This window comes from Notamacropus eugenii, chromosome 4 (assembly GCF_028372415.1).
Source record: "Notamacropus eugenii isolate mMacEug1 chromosome 4, mMacEug1.pri_v2, whole genome shotgun sequence".
NCBI lineage: Eukaryota > Metazoa > Chordata > Mammalia > Diprotodontia > Macropodidae > Notamacropus > Notamacropus eugenii.
In genome coordinates, this window is record NC_092875.1 from 418,746,649 (window position 1) to 418,758,986 (window position 12,338).

Here is a 12,338-nt window from a genome sequence, read left to right on the forward strand (position 1 = left end):
TTCAGGATCACACTGCTAGTAAGTGAGGCAGAATTCGAACTGAGATCAATAATGACTCTGGTGGGCTAATCTTTTAAACTTCACTCAGAAGAAATTTCCCCATAATTTTCAGTTCCTTCTTGATGTGAAATGGATCTCTACATAACACATCAGAAAGAAATTTTTTAAAGGCAATCTTGTTTATGTGGGAATCAATAAGGATAAGCATTAGTGAGTTTTTTTCCCCTATCTCATGTTAAAAATGAATATATAGAATACCCTTCAAAGGGAAGGATAAGTGATACCCTGATTCTAAATGCTGGCATCTAACCGTTCTGTGCCTTGTCATCTTTTTAGGATCTCACGATTCCTTCAGTTTCTACATTGATGAGGCTTCTCCAGTAGGACCCGAGCAACCAGAAACTGTCCAGAATTTTGTCTCTGTATTTGGAACTGTGGCCAAAAAGCTCATGAGAAAATGGTTAGCAACTCAGACAATGAATTTTACTGGTCAGCTGGGGGCCGGGATCCGTTACTTTGACCTGCGAATTTCCACCAAGCCCAGAGACCCTGACAACGAGCTCTACTTTGCTCATGGTCTGTTCAGTGCCAAAGTGAATGAAGGCCTGGAAGAGATCAATGCCTTCCTCACAGATCACCACAGGGAGGTGGTCTTCTTGGACTTCAACCACTTCTACGGAATGCAGAAATACCATCATGAAAAGCTCGTCCAAATGCTGAAAGACATCTTTGGGAATAAAATGTGCCCAGCGATTTTTGCCCATGAAGTGAGCCTGAAGTACCTGTGGGAGAAAGATTACCAAGTCTTGGTCTTTTACCACAGCCCAGTGGCTCTGGAGGTGCCCTTTCTCTGGCCAGGGCAGATGATGCCAGCTCCCTGGGCCAACACAACAGACCCTGAAAAACTGATCCAGTTTCTCCAAGCATCCATTACTGAGAGAAGGAAGAAGGGCTCTTTTTTTATATCTCAGGTGGTGCTGACCCCCAAAGCTAGCACTGTAGTCAAGGGGGTGGCCAGTGGTCTCAGAGAAACAATCACAGAAAGGTAAGAATCTTTTAGAACTGATACTTCCCCCTTTCTAAGATGTGTCACTTATATTAGTGTATATAGGCCAGCCTTACCAGCAGGTAGACTGGGGCTTACTTAAGTGCTAATATTTAAGGAGACTGAAGCCTCCCCACTCCCTCCACCAATGTCTACCCCACCACCCATGTCACAACATCTAAAATTTCTGTATTACTTATATTGCAAATATTTTCTGGAATAGGTGATAAATTGAGAAGGAAATATGAAAATACTTGTTGCAAATATATCTGTGTAAAAAAAAAATCCTTATCAGGCATTAACATCTGAGCTTAAATTAGTTGAATGAATTAGCTAGTCATTTAACATGGTCACAGTTCTGATGGTCATGGATCATTCCCTCCATCAGCCTCTTTTCTCTCAACTCATTTCCCCTCAGCTTATAATCATTCTAGTAGGCTGAGATTTCTAAAAAGGTAGAGTGGCTACTAGACATCACTTTTCTTTTTAAATTAAGCTAATTTTTTTTATTATATTTTAAATTCTGAACTATCTCCCTCCCTGCCCACCATTGCATACAGATATTCATCAGTTCTTTCTCTGGAGGTGGATAGTATCTTCTTTCCTGTGGTTGATCCAAGTATTTATAATGCTCAGAATAACTTAGTCATTCATAGTTTTTTTTAAAACAATGTTGCTTTTACTGTATACAGTGTTCTCTGGGTTCTGCTCATTTCACTTTTCATTATTTCATGCAAGTCTTTCCATATTTCTTTCCTAAAATCAATCAGCTCATCATTTGTTACAGCACAATAGTGTTCCATCACAATCATATACCACAACTTGTTTAACCATTCTCCAATTGATAGGCATCCCCTCAATTCCTAGTTCTTTGCCACCACAAAGAGAGGTGCTTTAAATTTTTTTTGGAACACATAGGTTCTTGTCCTTTTTCCCTTGGGAAACAGACCTGACAATGGTATTGCTGGGTCAAAAGACAGACACAGTTATAATTCTTTGAGCATCATTCCAGATTGCTTTCCAAAACGACTGGATCCACCAACAGTGTATTAGTATCCCATATAATTTACTTTTCTAGGGGCCACTTTAATTCATAAGCTCCTAATCATCTTTCCCATTTACAAACCAGCCAAGATGACTCCATTATTTAATAAATTAAAAAAAAAAACTAAACAGAAGGCAAAGCAAACAAAACAAAACAAAACAAAAAAAACCAAAGCTTACATAATATTCCAATTTTAAATCTGGGTTGCACTCTCACACCAATGCACAAAGCACTCTACGTAAGGTAGAGTGGGTATAAACTTTAATCACTGAGGTTAATGTGTCACATATGTGAAAAACACAGGTAGCCACAGCAACTCACAGCTCAATAACCTTGACTATTGATCTTTTGTTCTTTCCCAGAAATTGTCCTTTCATATTTTACCAATGGGTATAGTATTTTCGCTGGATGAATGACTCAGTTGCTAGGTGGGGCTGCTCACAGAGCATGTTATCTCAAAGGCATGGGTCAATAACTTCATTGTTAGCTTCATTGTTGACTCCTAGTCTACACTTGGCTCTTTCTATGCTGAAATGGGTTTACTCTCACTCCTACAATTCTACAATTCGAATTTGAGACTCAGCTGATGCTTTCAGCAGAGGTGGTATAATACTGCTTTTGAAAGCCAGAGACTCAGTTTAGGATTGACAGAAACTTTTCCAGTTATTCTCCCCCTGTGACCCTGAGGTTTCCCTCTATGTCCTTGGCAACAGGTGGCAATGAAGACAAACATTTTCTTTCCTCTTCTTTTCTACCCCCTAGCAGTAGGTAGAAGTACCTTCTTTCCTCTCCTTCTTCTCCACTCTCTCAAAAGTAAGTAGCAAAGAAGATAAAGACAGAGAGCCTTTCTTTTACCATCAAACTAACAAAAAGTGATAGGGCAAAGAGCTGTGGCCTTGATTTCTTAGATCTTTGAGGTCTCTTCTTTGACCCTTTCCCTTCTTATTCTGCCTCATTCAGAAATCAATCCTCACCTTGGGAAACAACACTCCAACTCGGGATGAGTAACCAAAATCTGATCTTCACCAGCTCAAATAGAATCAGGCAAAGTACATCCATCCAATGATCTTGGAACAGTTCTGGCATTCAGAGATCCATGATTATTACCTCCAAAGTTTCCCAGATTTTCATATTCTAATGAAAACCTGAAACACATAAGCCTGAATCAGACTTTCATTTCTATTGACTCCGAAGTTCTCCAGACTGCCACATGCAAATGGAAAACCGAAATACAACACTAAGGCAGTCCTTTGCCTTGAGTAAATAATTACTCCTATAACTGTTGCTTTCTCAGTGTAAATCTCATATTTGTTTTTTCATTTATGCCCTTTAAATAATCAAGATCCTCATGAAAGAATATCCAGTAACAAATCATTATCACCTTCCCTCAAATTAGTCCATTGAAATTGTTAATTATAGGAACATCTACCACAATGGTTTGTATGTAGGAGGATCCTGACTAATACTTTTTTGGTTGGCTGATTAGGGAATATCACAGGTAAGTTGTTGTTGTGTTTGTCCTTCATTACTGAAGAAGACCATGCCATCAGAGACATGATGACATGACTTGAACTTGACTTTGTTTTGAGTGAGAGAGGGCTGTGCAGGTCACCAGCTTCACTTTTCCTCTAGACCTATCTGAATCCAGTGACCAGATATTCATCAAGATGACCAGATTAGTGGAAAAGGAAATGGGAAAGGCCAATTGGGGAGCGAGGGGCAGTGAGGAGGGGGGTAATTGAACACACCGTTCTTGATTATAATATTGTCTAAAGCCTACCTTTGTGAAATAACTATAGAAAATGGGCTTTTTTAGTCAATCAGTTGACAAGTATTTATTAAGTGCCTACTATGTATGAGTCACTGGAGAGTCAAAGACAAAAGTAAAACTATTTTGGCACTCAAAAATCTCATATTCTATTAGATACAAGGCAGAACGCAAGATTTACTTGCTGGTACAAAAATGATTCTCCTTTATCACAAGACATTGTCCAGTGACGTATCTTCCCAAATTTTGGATTAGAGTGCATTTGCAACCCAAACCAAATTTCTGGTAGCCAACTTCCTTTGCCTTTCTTCCTTTCTTCTGATCTTCTTAATCTGTTTTCTAGCTTTCCAGGGTAGGAATGCTACCTACTTTAAATGGGATAGAGAAGTGAAAAGAATGAGACTTTCTTTTTTTCATCAATAATCCATTTTGGAATTATCCTTTCTATTGGTTTTTATGATACAGCTTCATTTATAAAATGGGAGAAGATAAAGGGAAGAGCTAAGAGGTATAATGGGCAGTGCATGGAGAGCCGGGAATCAGGAAGACTCTTCTCCCCAAGTTCAAATCTTGCCTCAGACACATACTAGTTGTGTGACCTTGGGCAAGTCACTTAGCCATGTTTGCCTCAGTTTAACCCTCTTTAAAATGAGCTGGAGTAGGAAATGGCAAACCATTCCATTATCTTTGCTAAGAGAACCTCAAATGGGGTAAGAATCAGGCATGACTGAAAAACAACTGAAAAAAATATATGTATATGTATACACATATATCATCTAAGTGTTATGCATGTACTCACAATGTGATATATGCATATATGTGTATGTAAACATATAGTACACAAATATAGATAGATAGATAGAAAGCTAGATAGATAGATAGAGAGTTGATAGATAGATGGTATATATAGGGTAGGGAGAGTTAAGAGTTTCTCTATACTTTGTTTATGATACCTAAAATTAATCATTCTTCATTCTTCAACTGTTGTTCTAAGTTATCCTCATGACTGAGTGTCTCCATTGATCATGTACAACTTTAGTAGCAGGCAATGTCTTTTTGAATCATATCTGATAGGCACATAAAGAGAGAGACAGAGAGACAGACAGAGAGAGACAGAGAGAGAGACAGAGATACATAGATTGGATAGACAGACAGACAGACAGATAGATAGACAGATAGATAGATAGATAGATAGTATATATAGGCTAGGGAGAGTTAAGAGTTTCTCTATACTTTTTTTATGATACCTAATATTTGGGTTAACAAAAACTTTGAACACATGCATTCAGAATGCAGTGTTTGGAGACTTCGGCAAATCTTCAGGGAAATTAAATCCAGCTTGGATCTCGGTGCTGTAGTTTTCAGTCTGGCTGCTAGTGCCAAACATTGAAGCAGTGTGTTCTGTCCTTGCCACTGGTGTCCAAAAAAAAATCCAGCAACAACAAAAACTCCCACAGATTTGTTTCTTAAAAACCTATTTTTAATTTACTTTTAAAATGCCACTCTCTGCACCTACACCCCCACAGACTTTACATTTCCCAAAAAAACTATGCAGCTTGAATCAAGTCCATGCTAAGATGCAGAAGCCTATTAAATTACAAATACTTCCCACTTCAAAAGTCTACCCAGATTTCCTATAAGGTTTTTTTTTTAACATTAGGGTTTTTTATGACAAAATGTTTGCAGATCTAGCTCAGGTTCTTTCTGTACACAGTGCCAAACACTCAGAAAGCTGAAAAGATCCAAATAGTTGGCTAGATTTTTCATTTGGTTATTTGCCATCATGTAGTCATTTTGCAATAACTTCTCAATTTGTCTCCTTATTGCCTGTCTCTCTCCAGTATAAAAACTGATTCTAACATTCAGAGCTAGAAGGAGTCAGGTCATCTAGTGCAACCCCTTTATTTTGAAGATGAAGGAACTTAATTCCAGGGAAGCAACACCCCAAGTCAAGGGAAGCCTGGTATTAGCAGAGTAGGCCACCACTTCCAGTGTGATTGGAGACTCACATGTCCTGTAACATGTCTCAGTTTCTTTCATCACATACTACAATTTTCCGAAATACACATTATTTCAACAAATATTTAAGTGCCTACTGAGTCCAATGTTTAGCATTCGTAGAACTTACAGTCTGTTAGGTGATAGTAAAAACACAGATAGTTATAATACACATTTTGACATGAAAAGCTGATCAAATGTAAAATAATTAGTTTTGAAGAGATGACATACTCAAGGAAGGCTTCATGAAAGAGGTGGCATTTGTGTTAGATTTTAAAGGCTCGACATTGTAGGTTTAGTGAACAGCATGACCTGAGGCAGGGAGTTAGGAAAGCACAGGCTATGATCAGATAATAGGGGATAGTCCATTTTGTTAAGAGTGTAGAGTAGACAGAGGGAAAAAATATGAAATTTGTTTGGAAAAATAGAATCTTATTTGGCAGCTAGGTGGCTCAGTGATAGAGCCATTGAGGCCGGAATTGGGAAGACCTGAGATTAAATCTGGCCTCAGACATTTATGGTTGTGTGTGACCCTGGACAAGTCACTTAATTTCTTTCAGCCTCAGTTTCAGCTCTAAAATGAGGATAATAATAGCACCTATCTATCAGTGTTTTGGGGAAGATCAAATAAGATAATATTTGTAAACTTCTTACTACCACAGTACCTGATACATAGAAAGGGATTAATAAATGTTTACTACCTTCCATCTTTCCTCCCTGCTTACCAGATTGGAAGGACATAAGCACCAAGCAAAGGAAGATGAATTTTAGTCAGTTGGTCATGCAGTGACTGAGGATTTATGAGAGAGGTGACATGATTAGACTTACATCTAAATTGTGAAAATTAGAATGATACTTTTATTAAAAGGGCATTGCTGAAATGCACATGAATTGCTTGAGACAGGAATGAAAACTTAAAATGTTTCTCTTTTTCCTTAATCTATCAGACCCCTTTAAAATATCATCCAGAGTTAGTTTATCATATTGGTTAGAGAGGAGCAAACCCAGCTAGGATGCTCATAGAAAAGTTCCTGGGAAACCAGAGAATAGCACACTACTTTCAGGGTCCAAGAAGTTTACTCTGGTAACTCCAGAAGGACAACTGGGGCTTTTCCTCTGGGTACTAGCCTCTAGCTGTTGTAGGTTGAGTGTTTCCTGGCCCATATCCCGGATGCCTGGGGCCTTTTCTGCCTACCTCTTGCCACTACCCTTATAAATCCCTCACAATTTTGTTCTTTTCCCTTGGCCAGCCTTCCCCACAGACACACACCTTCGTCCTGACGCTAGCCACTTCCTACCCTCTCTGCCTTTTCCTGGGGTTTGAGGTTTGGGGAGCAGCCCTGCTCCTCACCTATATTTGTCCCTGGTGCCAAAATTCTTACTTGTTGCTTTGGCAAGAGGTCCAAGCAAAGAAGAACACCAAAGACGGACTTCAGTTCCTTCACAGTTTTGCGTAGTTAAGGAGACCTTGGGATGGTGGGAGGGTAGAATGTGTATATGAGCACAGTTTTTCCCAGGGCATCATCAGAACAAAGCTCCTATTGTTTCACAGCTGGAGTTGTCTCCATGTAATGATTCCAGCATGATGCCACTAGATGCTTTTTAGTAGCTGGAGGCATGGGCCATTATATCTTACCGAGAGGTTTCTCATCCATGTAGCTCTCTCCCTATTAGCATCAACCAAACAGGGCAATTGTTCCTGTCAGGGCTGGAGCTGATCAACACCTACCCAGGAAAACCACTACCATCTGCTGCTAGATTATCTGGAGCAGGCAGCTGTGAGGGCTGTCACCACCTGGAGAGCTGATCAGCCAATAGAACGGCCAAGCTACTGGGCTATGTAGTAACCCAGAAAAGACTTTTATTCAGGGTTAGAAATTCATGGAGGGCTGACTTTGAGCATTATATGAGTGGAGATGCTATTAAAGAATCTTCAGAGACAGTGTTGCCCATGGCCCCCTCCATCATCCACTCTGCTAGTAGGTCATACCTCTATAAGGGTTTATGCAGCTCAGAGAATCTGGAAGCTGACCGTTAGGTAAATCCATCACCCTATCAGGCATGGGGGTAAGAGAGAAGACATGTAATCCTTTGGAGTCACTTCCACAGATTTATAACTAGTTGGTTTTTCTGTTTTCTGGGAGGTTTTGGGCTCATAGGAATTCATAGGAATGAAAGGAAACTTCCTAAGATTATCTATCTAACCCATTTTTTTTTATTTAGGGATCTTCAAATTTTTTATTTTTTCCAACTAAATGTGAAAACAATTTTAACATTTTTAAAAATTTTGAGTTCCAAATTCTCTCCTTCCCTTGTTTTCTTCTCCTTTCACTGAAAAGGCAAGCAATATGACATAGGTTATACATATGCAATCCTGCAAAAATATATTTCCATATTAGTCCTATTGTAAAAGAAAACACACAAAAAAACAAGAAAAATAAAGTTTAAAAGGTATGCTTTGATCTGCATTCAGACTCTAACTCATTTTCTAGCCAGATAAAACTATATCCCCAGCAGCCACAGACCACAAAGCAACAAGTACTCTAGGCTTAAACATCTCAAAAAGAGAGATTTGAAAAATTTCCCACTCGTGTCATGCAGTGCTCCTTGAAGTCTAAACCAACTCTTTCTTGTCATATCTAAAGTTGCCTCCTCTTGTTCTGCCTTCCATAGAGACAGAATAACTGCTCAGTCTTCTTCAGGCAATGATGTTTCTTCAGTGGCCTCTCCATTGTCAAGGTCACTCCCCATTGTGCACAACATACACCCAGTGAGAAAGGAGGATTTCAGTTGCTTTTAAACCTGGAAAGCTAAGCACCCGAGACCAAAGGTCTTAGTGTTCTCCAGATTGTGTCTCCACCAAAAACAATCTACCTGAGGACACCAAACCTAGCATCTACTTAGCACTGATACTGAGTAATAATAAAGAAGCTATTGTAACCTCACCCCAGCTTGGAGAGAATGAGTGCTCTCAAGTCAGGCCAGCCCAGGATGGGGCTCTGAGCTCTGAGTCCAGCATTCCCAAAGCCAGTCTATGTGTGCTTCCTTCTACCTTGACTTATAGCAATGTGTGTGTGTGTGTGTGTGTGTGTGTGTGTGTGTGTGTATGTGAGTGTGTATGTGTGGTCACTCCCGCAGATGCTTGAGAGCAGAAACCTTCATTTCTGCATTCCCAGGTGTTTCTTGAATCCTTTACTTTAAAAAGCTTCTGAGCCAGAAATAACTAAAACAGGAATAGAGTTAAGACCCCACCCTAACTAACTTTATTTAACTGATACAGTAAGATAACTCCCTCTTTTGCCTTTCTTTTTCGGTGTGGGATGGTGGAAAGAGCAAGGGATGTGAACTTGAAGGAACCTGAGTAGGTGCTTAATAAATGTTCATTGACTGCACAATTGAAAGTACAAATAACCTGCCTCAGCATTTCCTCATTCCTCTAATCTACAGGTAGTTACAGTCTCTTCTTTTGCAAAACCTAGTTATTCTGAGATGAAAAAGTAAGCAACTTAAATGAAGAAGTGTCTTTTTGTTTTTCTGCAGAAAAGCCTTGGGAGGTGGGGATAGTAGCACTTTACATTGATTTCTCCAGCAGTTGTCGTTAAAAGTGATCGCATGCTTAAGCCTTTATCTGCAGCCACAGAAAAACAGCAAATGAAACAATTCTTGTCCTCAAATAACTTACTTTTCTACAGATTTGGGGAGTTAAAAGGATATATACCAATGAGTCATCACAAAGTATATAATAAATAATGCAAAATAAATTCAAGAGAGAGGGCTAGTAACTTGGAAGATCAGGAAAGGTCACATGTAGGAAGTGCCATATGAGCTGTGTCTTCAGTGTGAAGATATGAGAGAGAGAGAGACAGACAGACACCCAGGTTCAAATCTCACCTCTGATACTGAGTAGTTGTATAACCCTGGGCAAGTCACTTAACTTCTCTGGCCTGACTTTCTGCATTTATAAAATGATGATATTGGACTCAATGTCTTCTCAGGTCTCTTCTACTTCTAAACCTATAATGTGATGAACTTATGTGGAGAACTTTAAACACCACTCTGAATGAAGATTTTGTATTTTATCCTAGAGGCAATAGTGAGCCATAGAACATTTTTGATTGTGGGGGGACTTCAGGGTTTTCGTAGCTCTCCTGTGTTAAGGATATCAATTTGACAACTTTTGGAGAGATGGGCTAGAGAAGGAACTTGGATCATAGTTTCCTCATTTAGAATATATAGAACGAGGAGTTTGGAAGAGCTCTAAGAAAAGGATAAGATTTCTTTTGTAAAGGGAACCAAAACTTTCAAATATGGCAGATTCTTAATCACTTAGCTCTTAGCCTTGGAGTCCCCCAGGTTACTTCCTAAACCACTGTTCAACTGAATAGATTATTTGCCCATTGGGAAAAAATGTTTTTTGTTGTAGCTATTTGATGCATGCCTCCAAATGTGTAAATATAGTTTTGCATTGATATACCAGAAAGGGCACTGGCCTGGAATACCAAAGACAGCTTCTTGGAAGTCTTTAAGAATGGTCTATGATCAGAGATTTAGAGTTGGAATGGACCTTAGAGGCCACTGAGTTTAAATCCTTCTTTTTAATAGACGAGGAAACTGAGGCACAGTCAGGTTAACCAATTTGTATAAAATCATACAGGTTGTAAGTGGTAGAGGTAGAATTCAAACAGAGATCTAATAGAAATCTCTAAACCCAGCCCTCTTTCTGCTGTGCGATGAAGTCTTAATCTATTATGGACTTCAATGAGATTGTTTAGGTCTGGTCCCATCTGAAGGTAGGAAGGATAGGTTAGTTGACCTCTATGTGGTCCCTTCCTCTCTGTGGTCAAGTATAAATGTCAAATGATAAAAAGTTTCCCAACCACTTCATCTCTTTGTTTTTGAATGTCAATTAACAAAATGTTCCCACTGCCAATCAAAAATGCTAATAAAACCAGAAATGGTCTTTTTTTTTCTCTAAGATACATGTTCTTAGAGGATGCAAAAGAGTAACAGAGAGTCTGAAGAACTGAGCTGTGATCTTGGCTCTGCCATCAGTTCTTTATGTGGCCACGGACAAGTTACCATGCCTCTCTCGAGTCTCGGTTTGCTCATATGTAAAAGGAAGAGAGGGTTTTGCCTAGATTGAGAGTTCTTAATTTTTTTACATCATGGACTCCTTTGGCAGTTTGGTAAAGCCTATGGAATCCTTCTTAGAATAATGTTTTTAAATGTATAAAATACATAGGATTACAAAGAAACTAGTTATATTGAAACAGTTTTTTTTTTTAAATGAAGCTTATGGACCCCTGGTTAAGAACCCCTGATCAAAAAAAAGAAAATAGATGAAGATGAACCCCTGATTACCTTGGAAGTGTTCTCTAACTAGATTTTGTTAGGATTCTGAATTTTTTGAAAATTCTGCTCATTCCAGGCACTATTTGGCATTGTGTATAAAAAATTGAGCTGGAATTAGAGCCTGTTGCTAAAAAAATTATATAAATATATAGATACCATGGTTTTACTTGGTAAATTGACTCCCCCCCCCCAACTTTGGCAGAAATCACACATGTGAATTGAAATCTTCCTTAAAAGATCTCTTCTTTCCACCCCCTCAACATGAAACTCCCTCCACTCTCAGCTGTAAAAAGAAAAAAGCTCACTAGCTTTTTCTGGGGTTATGACATCCTATCTTGAAGAAATGGTGTGATTGGCAGTAAAACTATGATCTCTGACTTCATTAGTGCAGGCTTAAATCAACTCCTGTCCCTTGGAAATGTAGGTGAGATTTAATGTTCTCCCTCTCTTCCTCCAAATGAGTATTCATCCATTCCCCACCCTCAAGATTGCTGCTACTAATCTGAACACCAGACTGAAAAATTGCAGCCAATATAACTTAGCTCGTGTTTAAAAATAAACCCGTCACCAAAGAAAATAAAGCAATACGGATCTATAAAGTTATTTTCAAGTATTCAGGTCATGTGTTCCAATTTAGGAGTTTTCCTTTCATTTAATTTGTTGCTGTCCCAAGTATAGTCTTTTAGAGTATGGAAAGATCATTGAATTCATAGCCAGAAAACCTGAGTTCAAATTTCACCTCTGACACTACCTCCTCAGGTACAGCATCCATAACAGCAACAAGTTGTATTACAGTAGAAGGTTTTCAAGATTCCTTTTAATCCTAAATCTATGATCCTTATCTTGTTCAAAGAGGCAATATTTTACTTACGGGGAAATATCCATTTTCTTCTGATGGACTGTGTAGTTCAGTTTGTAGTACACAGTAGGTACATAGTAGTACACGGTAGGTACATAGAGACCCTCTATAGGTTTAGAAAGAACATGATAAGGCCATTACTACTCTCAGCCTAGGAATTTAGATTCAAGATTGAATCCTGCTTCTGCTGTGCTTTTCTGGGGGATAGTTAAATGATTTCTTGATGATCCCTATATTTTCTCTATACAGGAAGAGAACAGACTGCCTTAGG

General features: G+C 38.9%; 1 protein-coding gene across 1 annotated transcript in view; it reads left to right on the forward strand.

Annotated features, from left to right (window-relative positions):
* The window catches only part of PLCXD3 (phosphatidylinositol specific phospholipase C X domain containing 3), a 222,663-nt gene that overhangs the window by 150,348 nt on the left and 59,977 nt on the right, over nt 1-12,338 (forward strand). The window contains exon 2 of the mRNA XM_072605738.1: nt 337-1,045. Coding sequence (XP_072461839.1) covers nt 337-1,045 — 709 coding nt within the window. The remainder of the gene's footprint in view (nt 1-336; nt 1,046-12,338) is intronic.